General features: G+C 39.1%; 1 protein-coding gene across 2 annotated transcripts in view; it reads right to left on the reverse strand.

The window, feature by feature from the left end:
• The window catches only part of LYN (LYN proto-oncogene, Src family tyrosine kinase), a 50,000-nt gene that overhangs the window by 15,384 nt on the left and 10,598 nt on the right, over positions 1 to 24,018 (reverse strand). Inside the window, exons 2-10 of one of the 2 annotated variants that reach the window (XM_005517149.3) lie at positions 13,261 to 13,334; positions 11,908 to 11,956; positions 11,710 to 11,815; positions 11,167 to 11,265; positions 10,958 to 11,061; positions 9,343 to 9,492; positions 7,916 to 8,068; positions 1,934 to 2,116; positions 370 to 446 (exon numbers count right to left, since the gene is read on the reverse strand). In XM_005517149.3, coding sequence (XP_005517206.1) covers positions 370 to 446; positions 1,934 to 2,116; positions 7,916 to 8,068; positions 9,343 to 9,492; positions 10,958 to 11,061; positions 11,167 to 11,265; positions 11,710 to 11,815; positions 11,908 to 11,956; positions 13,261 to 13,329 — 990 coding nt within the window. In that variant the 5' untranslated portion in view covers positions 13,330 to 13,334. Of the gene's footprint in view, positions 1 to 369; positions 447 to 1,933; positions 2,117 to 7,915; positions 8,069 to 9,342; positions 9,493 to 10,957; positions 11,062 to 11,166; positions 11,266 to 11,709; positions 11,816 to 11,907; positions 11,957 to 13,197; positions 13,335 to 24,018 lie in introns of both variants that reach the window. The other variant, XM_005517148.3, reaches the window with a different exon arrangement.

The raw sequence follows: 24,018 nt of genomic DNA on the forward strand, positions 1-24,018 counted from the left end.
CAGTTAACCTAAGATGTAAAAAAATGACACATTTATTAACTCTGAAGAAATCTGCTAAGCAAAAACTCAGACTTGTCCTTCATAGCCACTCAAATTGAAAGCAACTCTTTCACAAAGGAAGGCAGCTGGGTTCTGCTGCCATCTAAACACATCACCAGCAGTATCTAAGAGTTAAGCTTAACCATATATTCCCTTTGAAACCTCTTCCATCTATCTCCTCCTTTCAATGATCCGTATTTACTCAAAATTGATGTGTAAATTGCATTTTTTTAATGTTAAAAATCCTTAGGATAAAATGGCCCAGTATGAGTTTCAGACTCTAGGAGAAGTAACCCCCTACAATTTTGAATGTATTTTTTTAAGTTTTACCTGAGCAGAGAAGTCAATTAGCTTTGGAAGCAACAATTTACTTCCTTCATCACTCTTTAGAAAATCCAGCAAACTTCCTGTTAAAACAGAGAAAGATTAAATCAGTGCATCTTATTACAAAAATAAAAGTCACATTGGTTCCCCAGTTTTCTGGATGACAAAACGAATGCAGTGAAGTATTTTGATGTATTTTCAAGTACATGACTACAGTAAGACAGTCTCTTTGCATGATTTAACGACAGGAACACCCAAATCAGCATGTCAGACATTCAAGTTTTGCTATTTCCCCAGCTGTAGGAAACTCCCATGAGACCATAACTCAGTTCAGTGGTGCTGAGATTGATAAGGACCCCACTGTATGGACCATCAGGAAAGATGTCTTGGAGAATCACACACATCAAAACAAGTCATACAGACTAAGTGCCTCAATGTTTGCTCATTAAATTACCAGCAAAATTACTTGAAAACAGAACAAAACAAGAAAAGCTACTACCCGAGATAATCTGAGAAGGAAACTTCGCATATTTTGTGCACTAATGCTCTATAGAGTCCTTTCCTAGTAGTGCAGCCACTCTTGACCATTCCTCACTCACCTCATTACACACACATTTATCAATTCAAGAACCACATAAGGCAACTCCTAAGATTTGTTTCAATTGCCTTGCTATGATACCAGAAAAAAAGTTAGGTAGCAAGTCCAAAGGACCCAGAGCTATTCTGTGGGTTATCCTCTGGTTCAGAAACAATAGAAAATGCTGCGTTTAAGAAATCGGTAAAAATGGTTTATTTCACAAATCCAGTAATGAGTCAGAAAATTAAAGCCCCAGCCCATCTTAAGGATAGGTGCTCCTTCCCTTAATATTTGAACATTTAAAAATAACTTTATCATTCCTTTCTTTAAAAAGAAAGGGACCTACTTTAGGAGAACCAGAAGCATTCACTAAACTATTGTTTGCAGATTGTCATGGTTTAACCCCAGCCATCAGCCAGCCACTCACTCACTCCCCACCAGTGGGACCAGGGAGAAAAGCAGAAAGGTAAAAGGTAGAGAACTCATGGGCTGAGATAAAGACAGATTTATAGGAAGAGGAAAAAGCAAAAGCTGTGCACACCAGCAAAGCTAAACAAGGAATCAATTCAGTGATTCCCATGGGCAGGCAGGTGCTCAGCCATTCCCAGGAGAGCAGGGCCCCAGCACATGTAATGTTTACTAGGGAAAACAAACACTGCCATTCCAAATGTCCCTCCTTCCTCCCCCAGCTTTATATACTGAACATGATTCCACATGGTCTGGAATATCCCTTTGGTCGGTTGGGGTCACCTGTCCTGGCTGTGTCTCCTCCCACCCTCCCATGCACCCCCAGCCCCCCTCACCAGTGTGGCAGCACAAAACGCAGAGAAGGCCTTGGCTCTGTGTGAGCCCTGCTGAGCAACAACAAAAACAGCTCTGAATTATCAACCCTGTGTTCAGCACAAACCCAAAAGAGAGCCACATACAGCCACTGGGAAGAAAATAAACTCTCCTTCAGCCCAAATCAGCATGCAGGTCCAAGGTTTTGCTCACCTTTTGCCATGAATTCTGTTATAATATAAATAGGCTCTTCTTTGGTCACTACAGCATAAAGCCTAACAAGTTTATCATGCTGAAGTGTTTTCATGAGGTTGGCTTCCTCCAGGAAGGCCTGCACAGACATTGTTCCAGGCTTCAGAGTCTTCACAGCCACTTTGGTGCTGTTATGATAGTAACCTACAAGGAGGAGATACGATCAGTGTGCTGAAGTCACTCTGCAGCCCACAGAGTCAAGGAATCTGTCAAGCAGGTGAGGTTGGATTCCAGGAATAGCTAAGAGCCTGAAAGCAAGTACCAGATGTAGCACAAATATTTATGCTAGAATTCCTTTTTATTTTGCAATTTATACAGCACTGCAGAGAAAAATGTTCCATTCCTTATTTTTAGATAAAAAAAATAAAGCAAGCAAATGATCTTACTTCATACGAAGTTTCCATTCACAAGTAGCCCCTAAAATACTCGGTCAAGGTGTATTTCAATGAATGTCCACTTAAAACTGCCTCAGAACAAAAGAGTCCAAGGACTGGCTGGAAGATTCTGAAGTATCTTAAATCCCATGATTACACTTATTTCATGCATGCCAGTCTCATGCTTATAATCCTTCCTGTAACCCTTAGTGCTCAAAATGGAGCTTTACAGGAAAGTGCAGTCAAATGGTTCTCGTGACCAACAAGGACACGCTGCCAGGACTGCAATCCTGCGGTGTTCAGCACAAGATTTAAGAAGTGATAACTCCTTATCACACAGCCCATGCCAGGAGTGGAGGGGACTGTGGCTGTGGTTCATGTCTCTGTTTATCAAACCTTCTAATATAACTTTCTAATTATATAAAAAACAACTATCAGTTAAGAGAAAAGCAGTGAATTTTTCTCAGATTTAATACTTACCAAACATTAAATAAATGTTAAAATAGCATTAAGAAATAGAGCAGCAAGCATTGATCCTAAAGTTTATCTTATGAAGCAATTTAATTTGAAAAATAAAAGAAATAAAAGAGTGAGTGGGATATAAATGCAACTTTTATCCCCACCATACCCAAGGCAACATCGTAGAAATATTTCTCAGAAGAGGTAAATCCTTCCTGACTCAACAAAATGGCCTCATTTCCTTATTCAGCAACAACCCGGATCATTTCCATGATGGATGCACCTCTACACTGGAATCCCACCATTTCCTTATGCTATTTATCATCCAACAAAAGAAATCACTGGCAAAGCAAGGACCTAGCTTCCAGATCTTTAGTGATTGCTCTGAGCACTGCATCTTTTTTGAAGAAGGATCAACACCTGAGAAAAGCCACTATGCCACAATCACAAAATATTCACCTGCATGATTATCAAATCTATTTTTCCAAACATGGTCAGGTCAAAACATAGCAAAGACATTTCTCTAAGTTACCTAATAGTAAGAAATTACAGCTACAGGTCAAATCTGCTGTTAAAGCTCAGGTCTATGATTTATAACTATCAGAAAAACAGATAATAAAAATATTTCTCTCTGTTTAGGAAGAGATTATTTGCATAATTTCTACTATTCCATCCCACGCCCTAAAACAGAGCATGAGCTCCACTCTCAATTTGTTGAATTCTCTACTGAACACACAACTATTTCAGTGAAGCAATTATGACCAACACATGTAACATTAACTATGTAACAGTATTTTACATTCACTAAAGATATCCATCAAACTCAGGTCTTTCTTACAGATAGTTTGCTTTACTGCAACATCTCTGTGATACTGAGGTTTTCTTCTGTAAAAAAGTCTACCTTGACCCTTTGGTGGTAATGTACAAAATAAATAACTGGTGAGAGCACTAGAAATACCTGATCTCAGATTTCTCTCATGTTCATTTGTTTCATCATGTATGATGAAAAGGAAGGATGGGACACAAAAACAATGCGGCCATGAGCTCTGTGAGCACACTCTGGTACTTCTAACAGCTGCAGAAGAAAATACACTTCCAAAGCACATATTACTTATATTCTAATTCAGAGCTTATTGAATAAGAGAATCTTTTACACTTGAGATGCAAGCAAGATGTGTCTCATTAATAAACTACATCATAATTGCTGCATTTGCCTTGTTAACTTTCCTCTTAGCCCTGCTTGAGAATCCTCTTCATGGATTATTAATACCACAGAACACCATAATTCACATCATATCAGTTCACACTAGGAGCAAAAATGCATAAAACATAGACCCCGCTCTTGCAGTGCTGCTCTGGTTCGTCTCATCACTAAAGTAGCTGCCCAGATGCACTCAACTCCATGGTCTAAAAACCTTTCATACCATGGGAGGACATCAGTTTCTTTGCAGTTTTAGCTACTGTTAAAAACCAAATGTAAAGCAACCAATAGTATGAAAGTCTGTGGATTGTGTGATGATGTCTCACACAACGAGCCATGTTCCTCTCTACATGTTAGAATAGAATTCTCAAAAAAAATTAGTGTTTCAGGTATTTATTTTGGAGTTTATTACTCTTATTTTGACAGAGTAGTAGTATCTTGCATAGCCAGGTTGTCCCCAGAGTCTCGCATGGGCTTAATCAAGCCAAGGTGTGATGAACTTATAATAGACAACTGAGGTTATACCTACCATTTCTGAACAGGACTCAAGATGCAGAGCTTTGTGAACAAGCCTCTAATATTCAGCTTTCTCCTTCCTCTACTTTTCCAGTAATTCCCTGCAGGGTAAACTGGGAACAACTTGTCTGAGCTATGGAGATGTGACACCGCTAGAAGGCAGACAATGGCTGGAGCAGTTACTATTGGAGGAGGTACTGGGAAAGAGTCTGAGGAACAGCAGCTTCTCTGCATCCAACTGCATGCCAGCACTTCACTCCTTCACCTGCTACAGCCATGGTTCAGCTGCAGAACAGAAAAATGCAGCAGCAGCTCCATCCCTCACTCATTTCCACACAGCCCATTAAAGGGCTCCCCGTGAAGGCAAAAAGCCCAGGCTGCACAACTGATGACCAAAATGCACACATAAACACTAACTTGGGAGCCCAAACCCAGAAAATTTCTATAAAATGCATAAAATAGCACTTGTATTGATAGAAAAAACTGGAAAACTGATGGCAACTTTTCTCTATGTAAAAGCAACTCTTCAGAGCTGGAGCAGATTCACCTGCCCATTCCATAAAACAGATTCTCTGCACAGGTCATACAGGAGCACAGCCAAGTGCTTGGGGCACGGGAGGCCTGACTTTTGTTCCTAGGATTTTCTTACTCATTCTGTAATATAAGTTAATTTCCTCCAAACTGTTCAAGAGGAAGATGTCCACATGGAAGCCCAGAAAGTAGTTATTAAGATACTAAAAAGACTATAAAAGCTATAATTCTGTATCTTCACGTTGCAGTGTCAGCATTATCTCTATATTCCCATATCTCTGAGAAATCCCAACACCCCCAGGGACACCAAGAGCTGGCTGTCCAGGACTGTGTCCAGTTGGCTTTTGATTCTCCCCAAGAATGGGGACACCACAAGCTCTCCGGGCAGCCTGTGCCAGTGCTTGGTCACTCACACAGCGAGTGTTGGGAAGGACCCTCCTGTGCCCCAGTTTGTGCCCATTGCCCCTGGCCCTGGGCAGCACCAAGAAAAGCCTGGCTGCATCCACTTTGCATACCTCCCTCAGCTATTAAATACATAAGATCCCCCTAAGCCTTTCCTCAAAAGAGAGATGCTCCAGTCCCCTCATCATCTTTGTGGCTCTTTGTTGGATTTTGTCCAGCAGCTCCACATCTTTCTTTACTCAAAAGCATAATTCCTCTGAGTGGGACACTGTTCCCTCTGAAATCACAATTCTAAGTATCCTTTATCAAGAAGAAATTTATTTAGTAATTTAACCATGGAACAATATTTCTCTCTAATTCACATGATGGCTGAAAAATAATTTTGTTCTCTGTGAGGAGGCAGTGCAACAACCAGCTCTCAAATCAGGAGAGTGAAGCAACCAGATTATTGCTCAGTACCTCCACATAACTCCCTAAATCCCTAAATCATTACAATACTCAGCGTTTGCTGACACCCTGCACCACACAGCTGACCTAATATGCTTTTCCATCTTGAACTTCCTTGGTTCTAAGATGAACCATGCTCCTGATTTGAGAGGATCTGTGCCATGCAAATCATCTTCTCTCACATAAGAAAGAAAGCAAAGAAGAGGAAATGCAGCAATTGCTTTCACAGTACGTTAGTTTTTCTCACAGTGACATATTCTGACATAGGGTTCAGGCCCAATTTAGATGTTAAAATAATGACACAAACAAGAGGAAGCATTTTGAAGCAGAAACACCCTCTTAAAGTTTTATTCTTTTCTGTGTCTATGTGCAGAAGTAGTCACTTCCCAAAATGATCTGCATTTTAAGGCAGGTAACTAGCACCTACCACAGACTTCCACAGTGTTTCAGTGTAAGTTAAACATTTGTTGCCCTGGTTTATGAGACAGAAATAACTACACAATGGTTGACACTTGTCCTGACTAGTATCTAAATTGTCAATCATATATATCATAGCTAGAGGGTTTCTTAAGCCTTTTCTTCTGAAGGCAGATAAAAGGCTGAATTTGGCTATATTATATTATAGAGATGTGTTGCTTGCACTTTTTACATGATTTATACCAAAAGATTGCACCTAAGACTCAATTAGAGCTTTCTGATTGACACTGTAGTTGTGTGTGTATAATTTGCCACTCAGCACCAGTCAGTGCTTTGCTTTTCTAAATGAGAACATCTCTTCAAAGCAATGACATTCCTGTCAGACTGACACACTCCCATGGATTATCACAGACCCCTTCATAGCTTTGTGTCTTCTAGCCAGATTTGGGATACACTTTTAAGTTGCTAAGAAATGCTCTGCCTATAGAATCTTAGGTCTTAAAATGAATAATGATCATCATCACCATAATCTGATCTTTTATTTTAACTATAACAAATTTATTCCTACTTAAACATAACGTCCCAAAAAAGAGATGGGGGAAAGGCTAAGAGAACGATTTGGCCTGAAAAAACATCTTAATGAAGACTTTGGGAGGAAGACAGTTCAACTCAAATAAGATGGTAACTGGCAAAAAAGTGTGTAAGCAACGAATAGTACACAGAACACGCAATGAGGGAGCCAAAAGACTACTCTGATGTCAGAATAGACAGCATTTCAAAAGCAAGATGATTTTCCCTGAATGTGACACTGGACATAGCCCCTTGCCAATAGGAAGTCACTAAGGCTGAGGAAATACTGCTTATTAGCCAAGAAAGCATCTTATTCAGGTTATTATACTTAATGCTATCATTTTCTGCTGGGTAATTATTAATGCTTACAACTTGTAGGTCTTATGACCATTTTATTATTGGGGTCTCACCTGATGATTCAGGGTATGGGCTGTTCAATCTCTAGTCTTTTTACTACACAAATCACCTACTTTCTAAGCAGCACACTGGCCGACAACACTCTTGGGTTAAGTCTGCTCCCTTTTTTCACCCAGTAGTGGTAACCTTTTTTCACCCACGCACTACATTGCAGGAGGCATCTTCTTCACGAATAGATAATGAAAACTCTCAACACAATCCAATAAAAGAAAGTGTTTATTTCTATTTCATATTCTTTAAAACTTTCTGATTTGAAACAAAGTTCTAAGAGGCTCATTGATTTTGAGATTCAGGAGACACATCTTACTAGAACCTTCTATTTCTACCTCAAAACATAGAAAAAAACTCTATTGTCTTTGACCTCCTGAATAACAATGCTTACTCACTATTTTTTTCCTTCAGAAGACACCCAAAGGATTTGTTCCACTTCCTTGTCAGGTATCTACCCCCTTTTACAAGCCCTCTCTCCTCACAAGGTGGCATATTCTGGGCCTGATTTTGCTGTTTTACAAGTATGTAGGATCAGGTTCATGTCCACTATGTTTTTGAATGACTCTGAAATGACATTTCCTTCAGAGTTAAATACTCACTTCAAAAGAATAAACTTACCCATCCAGACTTCTCCAAACTGACCAGCTCCAAGTTTCTTCACTAATTTAATCGATTCCCGTGGAATTTCCCATGCATCTTTATCCCATGGTTTTTGAGGTTTGGGACTAATACAAGCTTTTTCCAACTTTCTGCATAAGCCATCCGATTGCCCTGGTTTTCAAAGCAAAAAAAAAAAATACAAAATACATTATACTGCTGTGTCAAACAACTTGAGACAAACACTGCTTAATTGCACTAACCAGCCCACAATAATGTTCAAAATAACCAGATGTTATGATGAAAATGTAGCCTTTAAGTGCCTCTGATATGAAATTTCACATTCAGAGACAAATTTAATAAAAAAGTATCACATGCATCTGGTTGCTGTCAGATTATTAAGGGGTTTTAGCACAATTTGCACCAAGTAAATACAAGATCAGATCTTATTACTGACACTATGTTGATTAAGATCCACATTGGAGGCAGGTTTGGGATCTGTGTTCTGAGTTTGTAGTTAAATTTTCTTGCAACATGGTTTCAGAAAGATGTGCATACAAGCATAAGTAGGTCAACATTATTTTTCCTCCAGACACTGACCAGCTCTAACTTTTATATATATGTATGTTGAATAATTCTCAGGTTTTCCAGATGTGCTGAACAGCTAGCACACATATCTATCTATTCAGAAAATTTTCATGGCCAAGTCCTCAGAATGGCTTTGAAAAATTTCTATGTGATTTTATGTCCTACATTTTTTGTCTTATCTTTTTTCCCAGTTACAAGATTAAAAAACTTGTATTTTGGAGGTATCCAGCAGGAGGTTATGCAGAATGAGAAGTCAGTTTTGCAGCTCAAACATAGGTAGACTTATCCTTTCCTCTCCCCCTCCTTATTTTTTTAAATAAATGTATACATTCTATGTGGGTGTAATTTTATTTCTTTGCAGTATATGGAATATTTTTTCCTTTAAAAATAAATAATTAAACACATTTACAGGAAAAATAAAATCAATTTCACACTCAACACTAGGTACAAGACAACATTCACAGGTATATATGTATTTCTGCTGATTATGAATAAAAATTTACTATAATTTTTAATTTAAAAATAAACAATATTTACAGATAAAATACTACTTACAATGCAGCTAATCATTATTATGTCTTCACATCACCCTAAGTTTGATGAATTTTATTACAAAGCTAATCTTCATTTCACAATGCTAAGCCACAGAGCAATCAGCACTAGATCTGGTTATGGTAACAATACTTGGGTTGCAATCAATTTTACTTTCTTTGATAACATACGTGCCCAAGTTATTTATTAATAAAAAAAAATAAAGGAAAAAATAAAATCTTTGAAACAAAAGAAGAAATAATTTATTTTCCTTCACAGGAAATAATGGCTGCATTCTATAAAGGAATTCCCTAAATGATTTAACTTACTTTGGTAATGTTTGATCATATCATTGATGTTAGGAAAAGTTATTCTTGGAGAGATGTAAAAACCTCCATTGTCTAGACTCCTGATTTTGTAGTGCTTAATAACGTCGCCATGCTCTGGATCATAGTCTCGTATGGAGAGAGAATAGCTGCCTGTGGATAAAGAAGGAATGCTCATTAACAGATAGCAAAAATCTACAGAGCCCACACGTGCACAGTTGAGCCTAAGAAAATCACCCATTTGTCTGCTTTTCTTTTTACTCTCTTATTTCCTCAGAAAGAATTTTGCAATCCACAGGAGGAAGTTGCAAAAAACCAGCCTTGAACTGGTCACCAAAATGCTTACAGCCACACTTTCTTTTTCAGTCTTATTCAACAAACTTGCTTGTTTCATATTCCAGGCAGCTCCACATTCAGTGCCCAGTTTTTCAGAAAAGCCCCCAGCTCGAGTAGAAGTGGCTGGGAGAGCAGGACCAGGGCTGTCACCCTACTCAGGCAGAAGCTGAAACCTGGAGATCAGCATTTTGAAAAAGGAACATGCTAGTTGTCATGGGCCAACTAGCAAAAGGATAGTTTGGAGATGGCTTCAGGCACAGAGCAGGGAGATCAGATCTGTTGATCTGCTATATTTGTTGATCCCAAGGCAGTCCTAGGGAGCCTAACATCATCTGAGATTTAAATTGGGGCAGGAGAGCATCTACCTTTAGCTACAGCACTCTGCTTCTTCTACTTGTACAATTCTTGTCCATTTTCAAAGGATAAAAAAGGACCTCATCCCCTTGTCTCTCCTCACACATATCCAGTGACTCTGGGGGGTACTTTGCCTTACTCTCAGTACTCTATGTAGAATTTAGAACACTTCCCTTGAGAACTTCATTTAGGAGTCCTCGGCTGATAGCACAATGACATGAGCCCATTACAGATGATACCTAGTCAAGAACCTGTGGCATTAGAGCCAAAAAAATTACCCTGTGGAGAGGCATGACCTGCTGAAATGCTTCACGTGTCTTCCTCTGGAGGATGCAGTGTTACAGCATCCAGCTGGGATATCCATCCAGATTCACAGTCAGTGTCCACAGGCTGGGGCAGAACTTCCCAAGCTCTCCTCAAAGGCTGAAGAGCCTGGAGACTTCACTAAGGTTTTCAGCACAAAGTGCTCTGTTTACAGCACAAAATTCTACCAAAAAGCTTTCTGAAAAGAATCCCACTACACTGTAGAAGTGAAAACCCTCATTATACACTAGCTACAATTTTAAACTTCCAATAATGGAAGACTATAGAATGCAGCAGCTACCATTACAGTAATATGTCTTTCAATAAAGGAGTCACAAATGCTAAGAGGAGAAAAGATGCCGCTTCATTCATTTCCGCTTCTTGTCAGTGTAATCACACACATAACACTTTTTTTGCCCCCCTTATCTCAGCTTTGGGTGTTAGCCTGCAACTCTCTTCCCTCTTTTTCTGGTAATTTTCTCATTCTTCTCACTCCCACGGAACTGCAGAAAATTCACACAATAGGATGCACTGCAACTACTCCACGCCAAATGCCAATTTTTGTGTAGACTGTCTGCATGTTTTTATCTCTCTATCAATTCCAAAGTACCACCCCAAAACCTACCTTTTAATGTTTCACTTTCTCTTATAAGGAAAGCTCCAGGACCATTTCCAGGAGCCAGGAGCTGTCTTTCAGCATCTTTGCGGGTTATGTCTTTGAAGAACCATCTGAAAAGTATTTCAAAGAATTAGAACCACCTCTTTCCCCACCCACAAAGGATACACTACCAAGGTGAAGAAGTTTGCCAGAATGTGGAGACTGGGAGAACTTACTCTTCTGTTTCCAGGGTGTTTACTTTTGCTACATAGTTGCTGGGAATGAAACCTTCTTTTCTTGTTGTGAGAGATTTTGCTCTCCACCATTCTCCAGATCTGAAAAACAAAAAAGAGTAGTATCCACATGAAAAGAAAATGATAAATTATTACTTAGGTTCTAGTCTGCTGAGAGCTTTGCCCAGGCTGCAGAGAGAAGCACAATCTTTCCTCTGAAGTCAAGCAACCTGAGTAGCCACTGGTTCCACTGGATCAAACTTTGGTCACTGTTACTGAGGCCAACTCCCAAATCAGGGAACCATAGACTCAAAAATGGTTAGAATGGTTAGAAGGGACCTAAAAGATGATCTCTGTCATGGGCAGGAACACCTTCCATTGCAGCAGGTTGGTCAAAATCCTATCCAACTTGGAATAACACCATAAAGCATTTGTATTACCACATGTAAGCATACACCCATAGTATAAGTAGGATATCAAAGCATTGCAGAGGGAATTAGATGAGCCCAAAGAAAATCTGCAATACAACAATAGTGTCATACTTACTCCTCAATAACTTTCAGTTTTTCTCCTTTTTTGAAGGACAAGTCCTCTTCATGAATGCCATCATAGGGATACAAAGCTACCACAATGACTCCATGCTCCTCTGCATCTGCAAAAGTAGAAGGATAAAGGCACACTCACATCACTTTGCAGGCTGACACGGGCACAGCACGCAGCTGTGAGATTTCCATAGAAACATACCTTGACTGACAAACCTCTGTCCTGGTAAGAGCTGTGCTTCTGGATTTGCCTACAATAAAATATGTCTTTAATTAAGCAGTTTTAGATCTTTGTGATGATCTTAAATTACAATTACATATTATACAGTTGCTTTGGTGTCATCTCATGTGTCTTAAAAGGAAATGCTCAGATCTTTTCCCACCATTCTTCAAAGTATGTAGTATATATAAAAACATAAATTATTCATATGACAGTATAAAAATGTATAGATTTTAAATTGAGCAGCTCACACCTTGTGAAGGTGTGGCACAAGCCATGGGGAGGAAGTTCACAGCTTTGGGACTTCTGCTGAAGAGGCTTTAGGTAGGGCACTTAAGCAGGACAGTTATTACCATGTAGCTGTCATGCTAAAGAACTACAAGCATGGTTATGCCACTAAGACTGTGCAAGGAAAAAAAAACGTAATTTAAAAAAAAAAAAAGGTAGTTTGTGATGTGTGTTCATCGACTGAGTGCACACTGAGTTCACTGTGTCAGCTGGGGAGAGAGGGAAGCAGGGAGCCTTTCACACCTGCAGAGAGCAGGTCCCTGAACAAGGGCAGGCAGGCGACACAGTTTCCTCAGCACAGTAGAGAAGGTGGGGGGGAAAAAAAGGTACCAGTCACGCTGCAAATAAGCAAACCCACTTGGTTCCCAGCAGAATTCCCCATCCCAGCACCTTTCCTTCCAATGCCAGGCAGCACACATGGAACATGTTAGCCTGTTCCTCCCTGCTGCTCACTTCACCGGTGCACCCTGTGCTCCCCTCCCAGCCTTAATAATTAATTTATTTATAAATAAGTACACACCTCAGGCAAGGCCCAGTGGTGGCCTTCAGTGAGTAAAGCTGACTAGAGGTGGTAAAGAATCACCCATGATTACTTCAGCCTTTAACTGGAATAACCAACACCTGGATCCCATAGCTACTAAAAACCCAACACTAATGCTTTAAAAAATGGATCTAAACTACTTCAGGTTTTCTAATGTCATCTAGCATTCTTCTACAGACATAGTTATATCTTCTCAAGCATTGACAAGTTATTTTTTTTATGCAGAAAACTAAAACAAACATAAAGTAGCAAACCACCATGTTTTAATTTTTATTCCTCTAGGTATTTATTCATTGAGGGTGAACTACCCAACACTAAAAGCCCAGCTGTGGATTAATGATAATTTGAATTTTTCCATGCATATGCTTTGGACTGAAATTTAAGTTATGCCAGTCATGCTTTGTTCTTGCTACAGGAATTCTCTCCTGAGACTATCTACTTACTGGCCTTTGCTGTTTATTGGACGTTGGATCCCTCACATAAATAGTTCGTTCAGTTTTACGTACTGGTTGATTCTTCAAATCTAGCCCATCTCCATGCAGATTCTCTTTCCTTTTTGATTTTATACACCCCATATTTCCTGTTGAAATAAAAAAGGTATTAAACAAAATCATTGTGCTGAAAACCAAGCCCTTTCCCATGAAATCATCTGGGCTACACAGTAAAAATGTGCTTAATTTTAATACACAAAAGTTCATGGAAAAAACAACTGAAGGCTAGGCCCACACACTGATATCTCTTTTCTGTTGCAAGGGAAAGAAATTACCTTGTCTCAATCAACAGATGAAGTAAATAGTTATTTACCATTTCTTCAGATTTTTTTATATTTTCTCCCCATCTACCCTTCCCTGCCCAAACCCCTTGTATCCTTCTGATACTTCTCTGAGCTCTGGAATAGATATAACAAAAATGCAATTATTGTAGGGATAACTTTTATCTGTACATTTTAAAGGAAAGACTCTTTAGGAAGACAAAGGAAAACATTCCTGTCCAAATTCTGAGAACTGCAGCTGGAACTAGTAATGCCGGTATCTCCCCACTTCGTTCTGCAGATGCCAGTCTAGCAGGGAGCTCTGTTTGATTCAAATCCCTGTCTCACATGAGGCTGATGACTTGTGTAGTCCCAGCTCCATGGCAGACATGCTGCTACTGTGACCTTCAGTACTGCATCTCCTTGTTCACACAGGCGTGTTACAGCAGCCTAAAATAGACGATGTGTGTGCCAGTGATGGCAAATCACCACACAAGGATTTCCTTTTCAGCATAATTTAGAAGGCTAATCCTTCTCTCAGGATGTGTATCCATGCTAAATCAGATGAGATACAGCTGTTAGCATCTGCATGACTGGAACCTGACTGCTAATCCTGTGATACAATTACATAGCACTCCAGCAAATATATATACAACATTATCTCTACAATCCTCCCTCCAAGGAGAGTAATTATACTTACTCTTCAAAGAATCCACTATGAATGCTTTTCAACTCTCTCCTTCCTTCCTCTCTCCCTCCTTTCAGGTCAGTGCTCTAATGCTAGGTTCACAGTCACATTTTCCCTTGCAGGCACACAGACTCACTCTCCCCCTGCCCTAATTAATCTTTAAAGCCAGTTCTTTGAAGAACAATGTAAAACCTAAAATAAGAGCTCAGTGCAAATATAGGCTCAAGTAAACAAACACAGCTGAAGAAGCTAAAGCAGATTGTGAGACTCTCATCCCACTTTTACCTTCATCTCTAGGATAGAAAAGGCTGATGGTAGTGAAGAAGTAAAGTAGTAGTAGAAGTGTCCTTTGGCAGACACAACTGTTTCAATGGGATGGGGCCTTGCATCTACAAAAATTAACCAGATTAATCTGGGTTCAAATTAAGACTCATACTTTTGTAACAATACCTATGATAATCACAATCCTAACAAAAATAAACCAAGGCAACAAGCATTCCCACATGGCAAGTCTCAAATTCCAACATCACCTTCATTCAATGTCCTATCCCGCCATTGAGGAAGCACTCCATAATAACATAATGGCACTGTCCTATCCACATGGAGTGTTTTCTTCTAAATATGACAGGAGGATACTTCCTCTCCTACCATTTCTGCAAATTATCTGTCACCTATTGCCAACACATCTTGGATGTCCATAGGATTTCAGCAGTGATCTGTGATCCTGCTTTAAAGCAGTGTTAGAACCCATTGCTCCCCTTCTTGTCTTCTCTTGAACTAAAAATAAAAGGAATCCTACAGAAAATCAATAGGCACTGATCAGGCAGAAAATAAGTTTTCTCGTCTTGAGTGCCAACATTTCAGTGTTCCCACACTTACTTGAAAGCACTGGAGCACATTTTCATGGAGGAGCTTCCCTTTGAAGCAAACATCTTTAATGCTTAATTTTAACGCATTAATTTTTACAATGTTCAGCTCCATACGGGTTACAGACTAGCTGTTTTGCAGTACTGAGAAGGATTTTCTAATTTATTTTATTTATTTATAACTGTGGGTATGTAGATGACTCTTGTTCTGTCATTAATGGTTCATAGGAAATTTCTGTACACCCATGGGCAGACCAGGGTGTTCGCAAACTCACCCCAGACATCAGGAAGGCCAGTGTTTAATTACCTGCTGTATCTGCAAGATCAGGTATTTATCCACTTAAGTTCTAACCTTTTTGCTCTTGAATAGTTCTGCTTCTACAGAACAAACAGCTGAAGTGGAGGGCATGAAGTAATTTGATCTAAGTTGTCAGCCAAAAATCCCTTTCCCTATTCCTGTAAGAAAGCTGAGCACATCTTTAGAGACTGCAGCATGCTCAGTGTCAGTGTAAACTCAGAGAAAAGCATTTTTTACTCAGATTTTTTTCTGCAGCTGAAAGCACATGAACAGCTGTAAGTTAAACCTGCTGTGAGGCTGTGCTGATAAGCTCAAGGTTGGCACTTGCTCATGACAGTAACAATTGATCAGTAATAACTATGTAGAGGTGCTATGAAATCACACAGAAGTTTACTTGATGTCATGTGAAATCACACAAATACAGTTTGCAAGACCACCCTTGTGATGGATTCAAACAAAGAAAAGATCCTGAGCCTCATCATGAAGCACTGTTTTTTCTGGGTTCTTTTCCTCATAGAGATGGAAGTCCACAGTCCCCACAGGATTTAGCATGAGCAAAAAGCCCCAACAGTCAATGCTGAAGCCCCACAGCTGGTTCAAGGGGGTTACTGCCCTTTTTTATTCCAGTATATCTCCAAGAATTGAACATCTAGTAGGAGCCAGCTGATAACAAGGGTTTACCCAAAGGTGAGCCCCACACTGCATTCTCCCAAAGCATCCCCATTCTTGCACTCCAATTCTGCTCCATAACACAGATTACAGTTTAGCATGAGGGCAACAGCTCCAGGAGTGGGATCCTGACCTAAGTAAAATGACAGTGCAGGGAGCAGTGTATAAATAAATGACACATTTCACTTGCAGTAAATGTTTATTTGCCTAGCGCTCTGTTGCTGTGTCACAAGGAAGTGTTTTGTGCAGATAGAAAGAGAATACAGTAAGCAAAGAGCACAGACAGCCCAGCATCATTACAAACCAAACTCCATTATTCTTTATCAGAGATAAAAATAATTTATACATCAGAGAAAATGCTGCTAGTTGCTACTCAGATGTTTCCCATTCCAACAGTTCTGCAATACAGGAGACACTACTTCCTATTCATGCTTTTCATTTATTGTCCTGTCCACATCTCTAGACATGGAAGATAAACACTGAATTGAAAGAAATTCTATCTAACATAGCTGCTAATCTTTATAAATAGATAACTAAAAAAGTAACAGCTTCTCTTTTAACAGAGAGCATACTGTAGTTCATGGCTAAAAGGTAAACACGAACTTAGGTTAACAGCTGCAGCAAGGTGACAAGAACCTGGGTTCAGGCACCCTTCAAAAAGCCACAGGAGTATCCACAGGAGTTACACAGAGCCTCTGCAGTAGGTTTTTTTCCAAGACACTGATTTTGATGTCTACATTTGCCTTGAATTTTCCCTCTGAATCCCCTATCTCATCTTGCTACTACAGCACTTGGGTCTTAATTCCAAAATGGTTTGGGAGGAGTGGAAGTCAGAAACTAATGAAGCATTCTTCCAGGGCTAATAGCTGCTGTCTGTCCCCAAAACAGAATTGCTTTATATGCCTTTTTCTACAGTTCCAGCAAAGTAATGTGTCTAAAGACACAAGACTTCCTACTGCAAGTAGTCAAGTTTCATGTGACCATCACCTGTCCATCCACCACCATCAGCAGCATTTGGGGTTTCACTTTGTCCCAGTGCTCACCCTTCGTATCATCTAAAAAGGTGATCTCATTTTTTTGTTTTGTGTTCATAACAATTCTCTTCCTTGTGATTTTGTTACATACAACATATATGGTGCATATTAGAAATAGTTTCCTAAAAAACCTACTTGACATGTCTGGTCTTTTCTTGATCAAAGTCATGTCTTCATGGCAATGATTCTCAAATCTTCATCAATTATATTTCAGCTTTTCCAATAATAAAGCAACTTTTAAAATAATTAGAACTACAACACCGAGCATATAAGCTCTATTTTATCAAAGAAGTATGTATTTTATCCAAAAAATATCTGTTTTTGAAATGGTCAGTAATCATGTAGTTAAACACCAATTGTCTCTATGGCTTAGGGCTTTAACAGACATATACATACGCATTTTAACAGGTACATAAATAAAATTAATTTGTATTAAATTGAGTACGAAGAGTAAACTCTTAATTTAAACCACAAATTTCTCATGCAAAAGAATAAGAAAACAATATTACAACCCCCAGCCTACTCTGAGTCTTGAATATTGCTTTATATTTAAACTTCTGAATCGAAGAACAGGAAGCAAGTGTTTACATCTATATATAAAAACACAACTGGTTTCCCACCTGGAGCTTTAAAGGGGGTTTAGAGAGCAGAGGAGTAAACAGTTTTATTTAATACCTCTTTCAAAACTTGAAAACAATAACATTGCCCTCCTCTGTTTTAGATGTTTCAGTCTGGCCTTTAATGCCAGTTTGTTTGCTACTACTTCACAAGTTTAGTCAGAGGTAACACAGTGATCCTTCATCAGATCTCCTGAATTCCTGTGTATTCCCTCAAGGTCAAGGCAGAAGTGCCTCAAAACTCAGAGTGATCAACTTAAATTAAAACTGCTGGGCAGGAAGGACTGTAAACCTGCTCTGCTCACAAACACCTGCTTTCTTAGAAGCTCATCAAATATTCTATGTCACTTCAATCAACTGTTCAAATTTATAATTCTATGAAAAAAAATTTTAAGGAATCTTAAATGTTGTAAAGATGTTCATGTTTTAATGATTAAATGTTGTAAAGGACCTAATTTACCTTAACCTCCAGTGCTTACTTTCTTTTTATGTTGATCTGCTTCCACATCATCTGTGCTACCCAAGTGTTTCAAGGATCTCCTTTATCTCTGTTACTTGGACTACGAGGACTGTTTCTGGGAAACCTAGGTTCATTTCTGACCCATCATCACATGGCAAAGCAACTGCCAAGGAATACAGAGCAGGAGTTTAACTAGAGGTGGTAAAGCTCAGCAATGGCTTATCAATACTGATCTACACATATTTGTGCCGGTGAAGATTTACCACTAGACCACAGTGAGAATAAGAGTGACAAAAATAAATTATTTGTGGCTGGGAGCAATATGAAAGCATCAACTGGAGAGCAACTGAAGAGAAGTTGTTTTCTGCTCCTCACTGGTCTCAGAAGTTGTTATATTTAAGCTGGTTCAGCCTTATTCTTATACCTGAAATTCACCATATATATCTATAGCTATACATTGATTTAATAATATAAAATATGATCATATTTTAGATACACATAGATACACATTTCAATTTTACTGTAAGTCCTGACTTTCTGATAACTTTCATCAAATTAGATGCATGCAAATGCAGAAATCTGGGGTCAGCTTTCATTTCAAGCTTGTTTCACTTCCTACATCTTGTTCTTGCACTGGTGACTAGCTAGGGGAACTTAAGCAGTTTCTTCCTCCCTTGCCTTTCTGCTAAAATGGTTCTGTGCATCCCTGTCAATCCTTGCTGCATGTATTTTAGTATCTTTTTAAATTTAGCTTATTTCTGTAGGTCTGGATTACCTCATCTCTGTGTCCCCCAGATGGAATTTATCCCTTATATGATACATATAAGCATGGGCACAGACACATACAGGCACAAGTCACCATGTGCTCCCTGCAATGCTTATAGAAAGGAGCTCAGATAACCTGAATCTATTCCGTGGTGGCTATGGCAGACTTCCCTTGTGTAGACTTCCACTGCTCCTCAGCTGTGGGAAGCCATAGTCCAACTGCCAGCATTTAAAAGAAAATGGAAAAATAATGGGGGAATTATTTTAACTGCTTCAATCTTCTTTGTGGAAAAGGTGAGACAAAGCTGAAATAATATTTTGACATACATATCTATATAAACGGGCGAAGAAGAGAAACAAGTTAACCCCCAGTATAACTAACATTACTGTGGTGGAAAAGTATGCAACATGCACTTTACTGTAAAATTTCCTCATACCTGGTCTCACTTAAGTCAATCCCTCAAATTTTCCAAGGGTGCATGTCTGTCAGAGCAAGACAACATAGCTATCTAGTTTATCAAACATGATTAGAGCAAAGGACTACAAATTACACTGGGAAAGACAGAGCTGTTCTAGGAAGCACAATCACATTGTACAAGCTCAGAAGTGAGTTTGCCATGACCCACTTTTAGAAAGATTAATGGGTGATGGGGGAGAAGAACAAAATATGATTGCTGAAAGGCTTCAGAACCTCATTCCACTTGGCTTGGAAGCTGTCAAGTCCCAGTCTTAAAAATGTTTTGGAGACTATAATGGCTTTTAGGCCTTCATTCTCTTGGGAGATTAGGAAGACATCACATCTCTTTCAGCCTCTCTTCTAGATTTTAAAGACCAAACCCTCTCATTTTTTTCCACTTCCACTGGTTACTCTAGCAGCCATTCTCTACATCTGTTCACTTTGAACCTATCCCTCTTAAGTACAGGAGGTTGGATCTGCCCAGGTGTTTCAAGATGATTTTCAGCAGTGCCTTGAATCAATTAGTATTGCTATTTCTTCCATCTACTGAAATACATCACTCAATAAATCCCAGAAATTAATTTATGATTTTCACACTCTCATCATATTGGCCTTTCATAATCATATGGCCATCCAATAAGACATCCAGGTTTATATCACTTTTCATAACAACAAACTATTGTTACAGCAGACTTTCCTATCTCCTGTGGCATTATCTTACACCCTGATATTAAATTTCTCCCCATTGTTTTCCCAGGCTATTCATTATGCACGGTATTCTCAGACACCTGTGTGTTTCTAATACCTCTTAATATCACAGGGGGCCCCATATTTTTTCATTGCAAATGAAAGTACTTTTTAAAAGTCTCAATGTAATGCTAATATAACACCAGGAAACAGAAAGTGGTACTGCTAAGAGACTGGTAGTTCCTGTCTGCTGCACTTCCCCCTGTTCCACTTCTTTCACAATTCCTTCCTTAGCAATTAAGACCAAGACAAATTCTACTTTGTCCATGCTAGCTCAGATTATTTTTATGCTTTCCTATATCAGTTACAGAAAGTATGACCCTACCACATGCTCCCAAACACCTGCATTCCTACTACACTCATACACCTATCACATTTCTACTTCCTCTGCAACAGGGCTCAGTTTTGAGCCCTGCACCAGTATTTCTGTTTCTCCTCTTCAGAGCCCTGATTCCCAACAGAAATGCGCAAATATCTCAGTCCAACTAAAACAATCTGGGTTGGCAGACACCTTCCCTGAATCCTTTACCAAGGTGACTACTGTTCTCAATGAAATTCTCACCACCCATTCCTCCCTTGTTTGGTGTCCTGATTTTCTTTCCCACAATTGCCTTCGTACTGAAATGAGGGGTTAGGACTCTGCAATATTCATACCTCAAGTCCACTTCCTTAAAATAAAAATTCGAGTTACAACAGGGCCAAACTGTAATACAGCTTGCCATACAGCTATATTGGAAGATTATAGACTTAATTGGAAGATTAAGGCTGTGGATTAGGATCAATAAAATGGTTTGGGTTGGAAGGGACCTGCAAGACCACCTAGTTCCAAGACCCCACTGTGAAGAAGGACACCCTCCACTAGACCAAGTGGAGCCCCATCCAACTTGGCCTTGAACATTTACAGGGATAGGGCAGTCACAGCTTGTCCGGGCAACCTGTGTCTCAGTTGCCCTCACAGTACCGAATTTCTTCCTAATATCTAATCTAAACCTGCTCTCTGTCAGTTTAAAGCCATTTCCCCATGTCCAGTCACTCCATGCCCTTATAAAAAGTCCCTCTCCAGCTCTCTTGTGGGCCCCCTATAGGTACTGGAAAGCTGCTCCCTGGAGCTTTCTCTTCTCCAGGCTGAACATCCCCACATCACTCAGCCTGTCTTTACAGGACGGGAGGAGTCATTCAGCAAAAAATCCCACAACAGCTGACACAAGAACCGAAAACTTTTGGTGAGATAAAATATCTGGAGTTGCTGTACTGATGCTGTATTGATGTATTTCTGGAAATGGCAGACCCGTTCTGAGCAGCAATATCATATCATATATCATACCATATATCATATAAATATTTTTTTCCTATACTCCCTATTTAATTTTTCTTTTCTTACTAGATGAGGCTCTTTAGTGATGCACTAATCAACACGAACTAACATATAACACATTGCTATACTAAATGGCAAATAAGTGACTTAAGTTATTGCATCTCAAACTTCCAATAGGAAGGAGTGCTTTGGTAAAACTAATCCTATCAAAGTAAACATTTTTCTATATTCAAATGGCACTTTCCAACCTTTTCCTGCCTTGCCTTTAAGTGTCCAGGGAGAGAGTAACTTTATCCTGTGCTTGGCTAGAATACAGACTCTTTGCTCATAAATGATAGCATAGCACATATAACAAATATCATCATAGTTGATGACATGAAAGGTAGCTCTAACAGGGGCGGGAAGCTTTGGCCAAGAAAAAAAGAAATTTTCTATTTTTCTGTAAATTCACTACAGTTTTGTCTAGATTAGTTAAAATCTTAGTTTCATGGAGGAATTTTGGCAGTGGTTAAAAAAAAACACATTAAAGTAAATAAAAACCAACAAGAAACACTGAAAATAATGTCACTCTGGTAGTATAATGATGTTATAATGCTTCCAGAAGGATGAAAATAAAATCCTGAAACAAAATATCACATTGAAACGAAGTGGAATTTGTACAAACCACTGATCCTTGTTTATTCAACTGAAGAAAAAAAAATTACCAAAACACAAGAAAGTTAATCAACAGAAGACTGTAATTTTGCTAACATTGCATAATAGACTTTATATATTATGAAAATGTTCCAGATTCATTTAGTCTGTACTTTTGGCACTAATTTTAAGCCAAGTCTTTCATTAAAATAACATCTGTTTTCTGACCTTATAATACTTGCTTCATTTTATTACAATCATTTGCCTCAACTGCATCCTCCAGGATTTTCAATCAATATCAACAATGAATTAATTCACTTTGCCAGCCTCAGGCAACCACATCTTCCATTTCCTCAACTTTTTTCCACTGTACTATATCTTTTGAAGGTAGGGGAAAAGGTCAAATAACATCTTAATTTGACATAACAGAATAAATACTTCTATCAAATTCTTCAAAGAGATCATATGACATGGAACAGAAAAGCTGTGCCAACACATTAACCAACTAAAAGCAAAGGTTCCCAAAATACTTTAAAGACTTTAAATCGTAATGCAAGCTATAAGTGAAAATGTCATTTTCTTGACTGGTAGAAACTCTCAGTAATGACAAACAGCAGCTTCATATAAACCAAATCTCCATTTCCAAACAAAAATTTGGCCAAACCACTACACTGAAAAGGATCAACATTCTTCCTAACTATTAGGAAGTGCCCCAGTCCAGCTAGCAAACCCCAAGGACGACATCTACTTTCCAAGTTGAGTGTATCTATGACTCACATACTGGTTTTTTTTAGCTTTGAATTGATGATTTTGGCCAATAATGGTAGTGTGCTAAACTTTCAGTAGTCTGTATTTGCCCTGCACTTTATGTACGCTATGTATGTCTATGACTGCCACTAGGATAAGGATCCTTTTTCACTCCTTTTTAGTGATTAGAGCAGTAACTGTGGTACAGGAAAATGAGAAACTACCTATAAAAAAACAAAGGCGTTACAGTGAGGTCCAGAAGTAGCCCAAAGGTCTTCATCCTCATAACAAGCAACATGATAGAAGGATAGGACAAGCTTCGCACAGTTTCTCTGGAGAACACAAACCTGGGAACTATCCTTCTTCACTCCCCACTTACCCAGTTATTCATCCCCCCCCTTCTCCTTCACTGACAAACACTTTGTCTCCCAAAACAAGGCAGAGTAGAGAGATATGCAACCCATCCATTTTATGAGTCCAAAAGGCCTGGTTCGTGCCCACAGTGGTGTTACTCAGGTGTTGATTTCAATATACTGTTTGATGTATTGGAAAGCAAAGGTACAGCCAAACAAATCATCTGAGTATTACTGTGCAGAGCCCCATACCTGCAATTACAGTTTACACATGAAAGAGAAATGAGAGCTTCTCTCTCTTTTCACTGAGCCTCAGAAGATAAGAAGGGACAAAGTGAGCAACTTTTATAATGAGTTTGGGGAATCAGCTGAAATTTGTTACTCTGCCTTCTCCAGAAGGTGAAAAGGAAGGTATATTTGCGGGTAGCAGCTGATACTTGAAACCTTTTTCTCCTTCAAGCAAGGCAGCCTAATGCTCAACCTCCACATGCCCGGACAAATGGATTGATGGGACTCTTGCTGAAGCAAATTATTAACAGCTACTATGCAGATGTGATCTCTTGCTTTGAAGCGTGCCTGTAATTCAAACCCATTGCTATATTGTAAATAGAATGCAAAGATCATGAACATAATGAAATTATCACAATGTAAAATCACAGAATTGTTAAGGTAGGAAAAGACCCCTAAGATCATCAAGTCCTACTGTCACATTTAGAGAGGTATTTCAGGGATGGAGATCCTACCACTGCCCTGGGCAGCCTGTTCTAACACCCAACCACACTGACAGTGAAGAAATTTTTCCTAATATCCCATATAAATCTCCCCTGGCACAACTTGAAGCAATTTCCTCTTGCCCTGTCACTT

Source organism: Pseudopodoces humilis, chromosome 1 (genome assembly GCF_049639895.1).
Source record: "Pseudopodoces humilis isolate 2021_Gansu_Grassland_sample_001 chromosome 1, ASM4963989v1, whole genome shotgun sequence".
In the NCBI taxonomy this organism is placed as follows: domain Eukaryota; kingdom Metazoa; phylum Chordata; class Aves; order Passeriformes; family Paridae; genus Pseudopodoces; species Pseudopodoces humilis.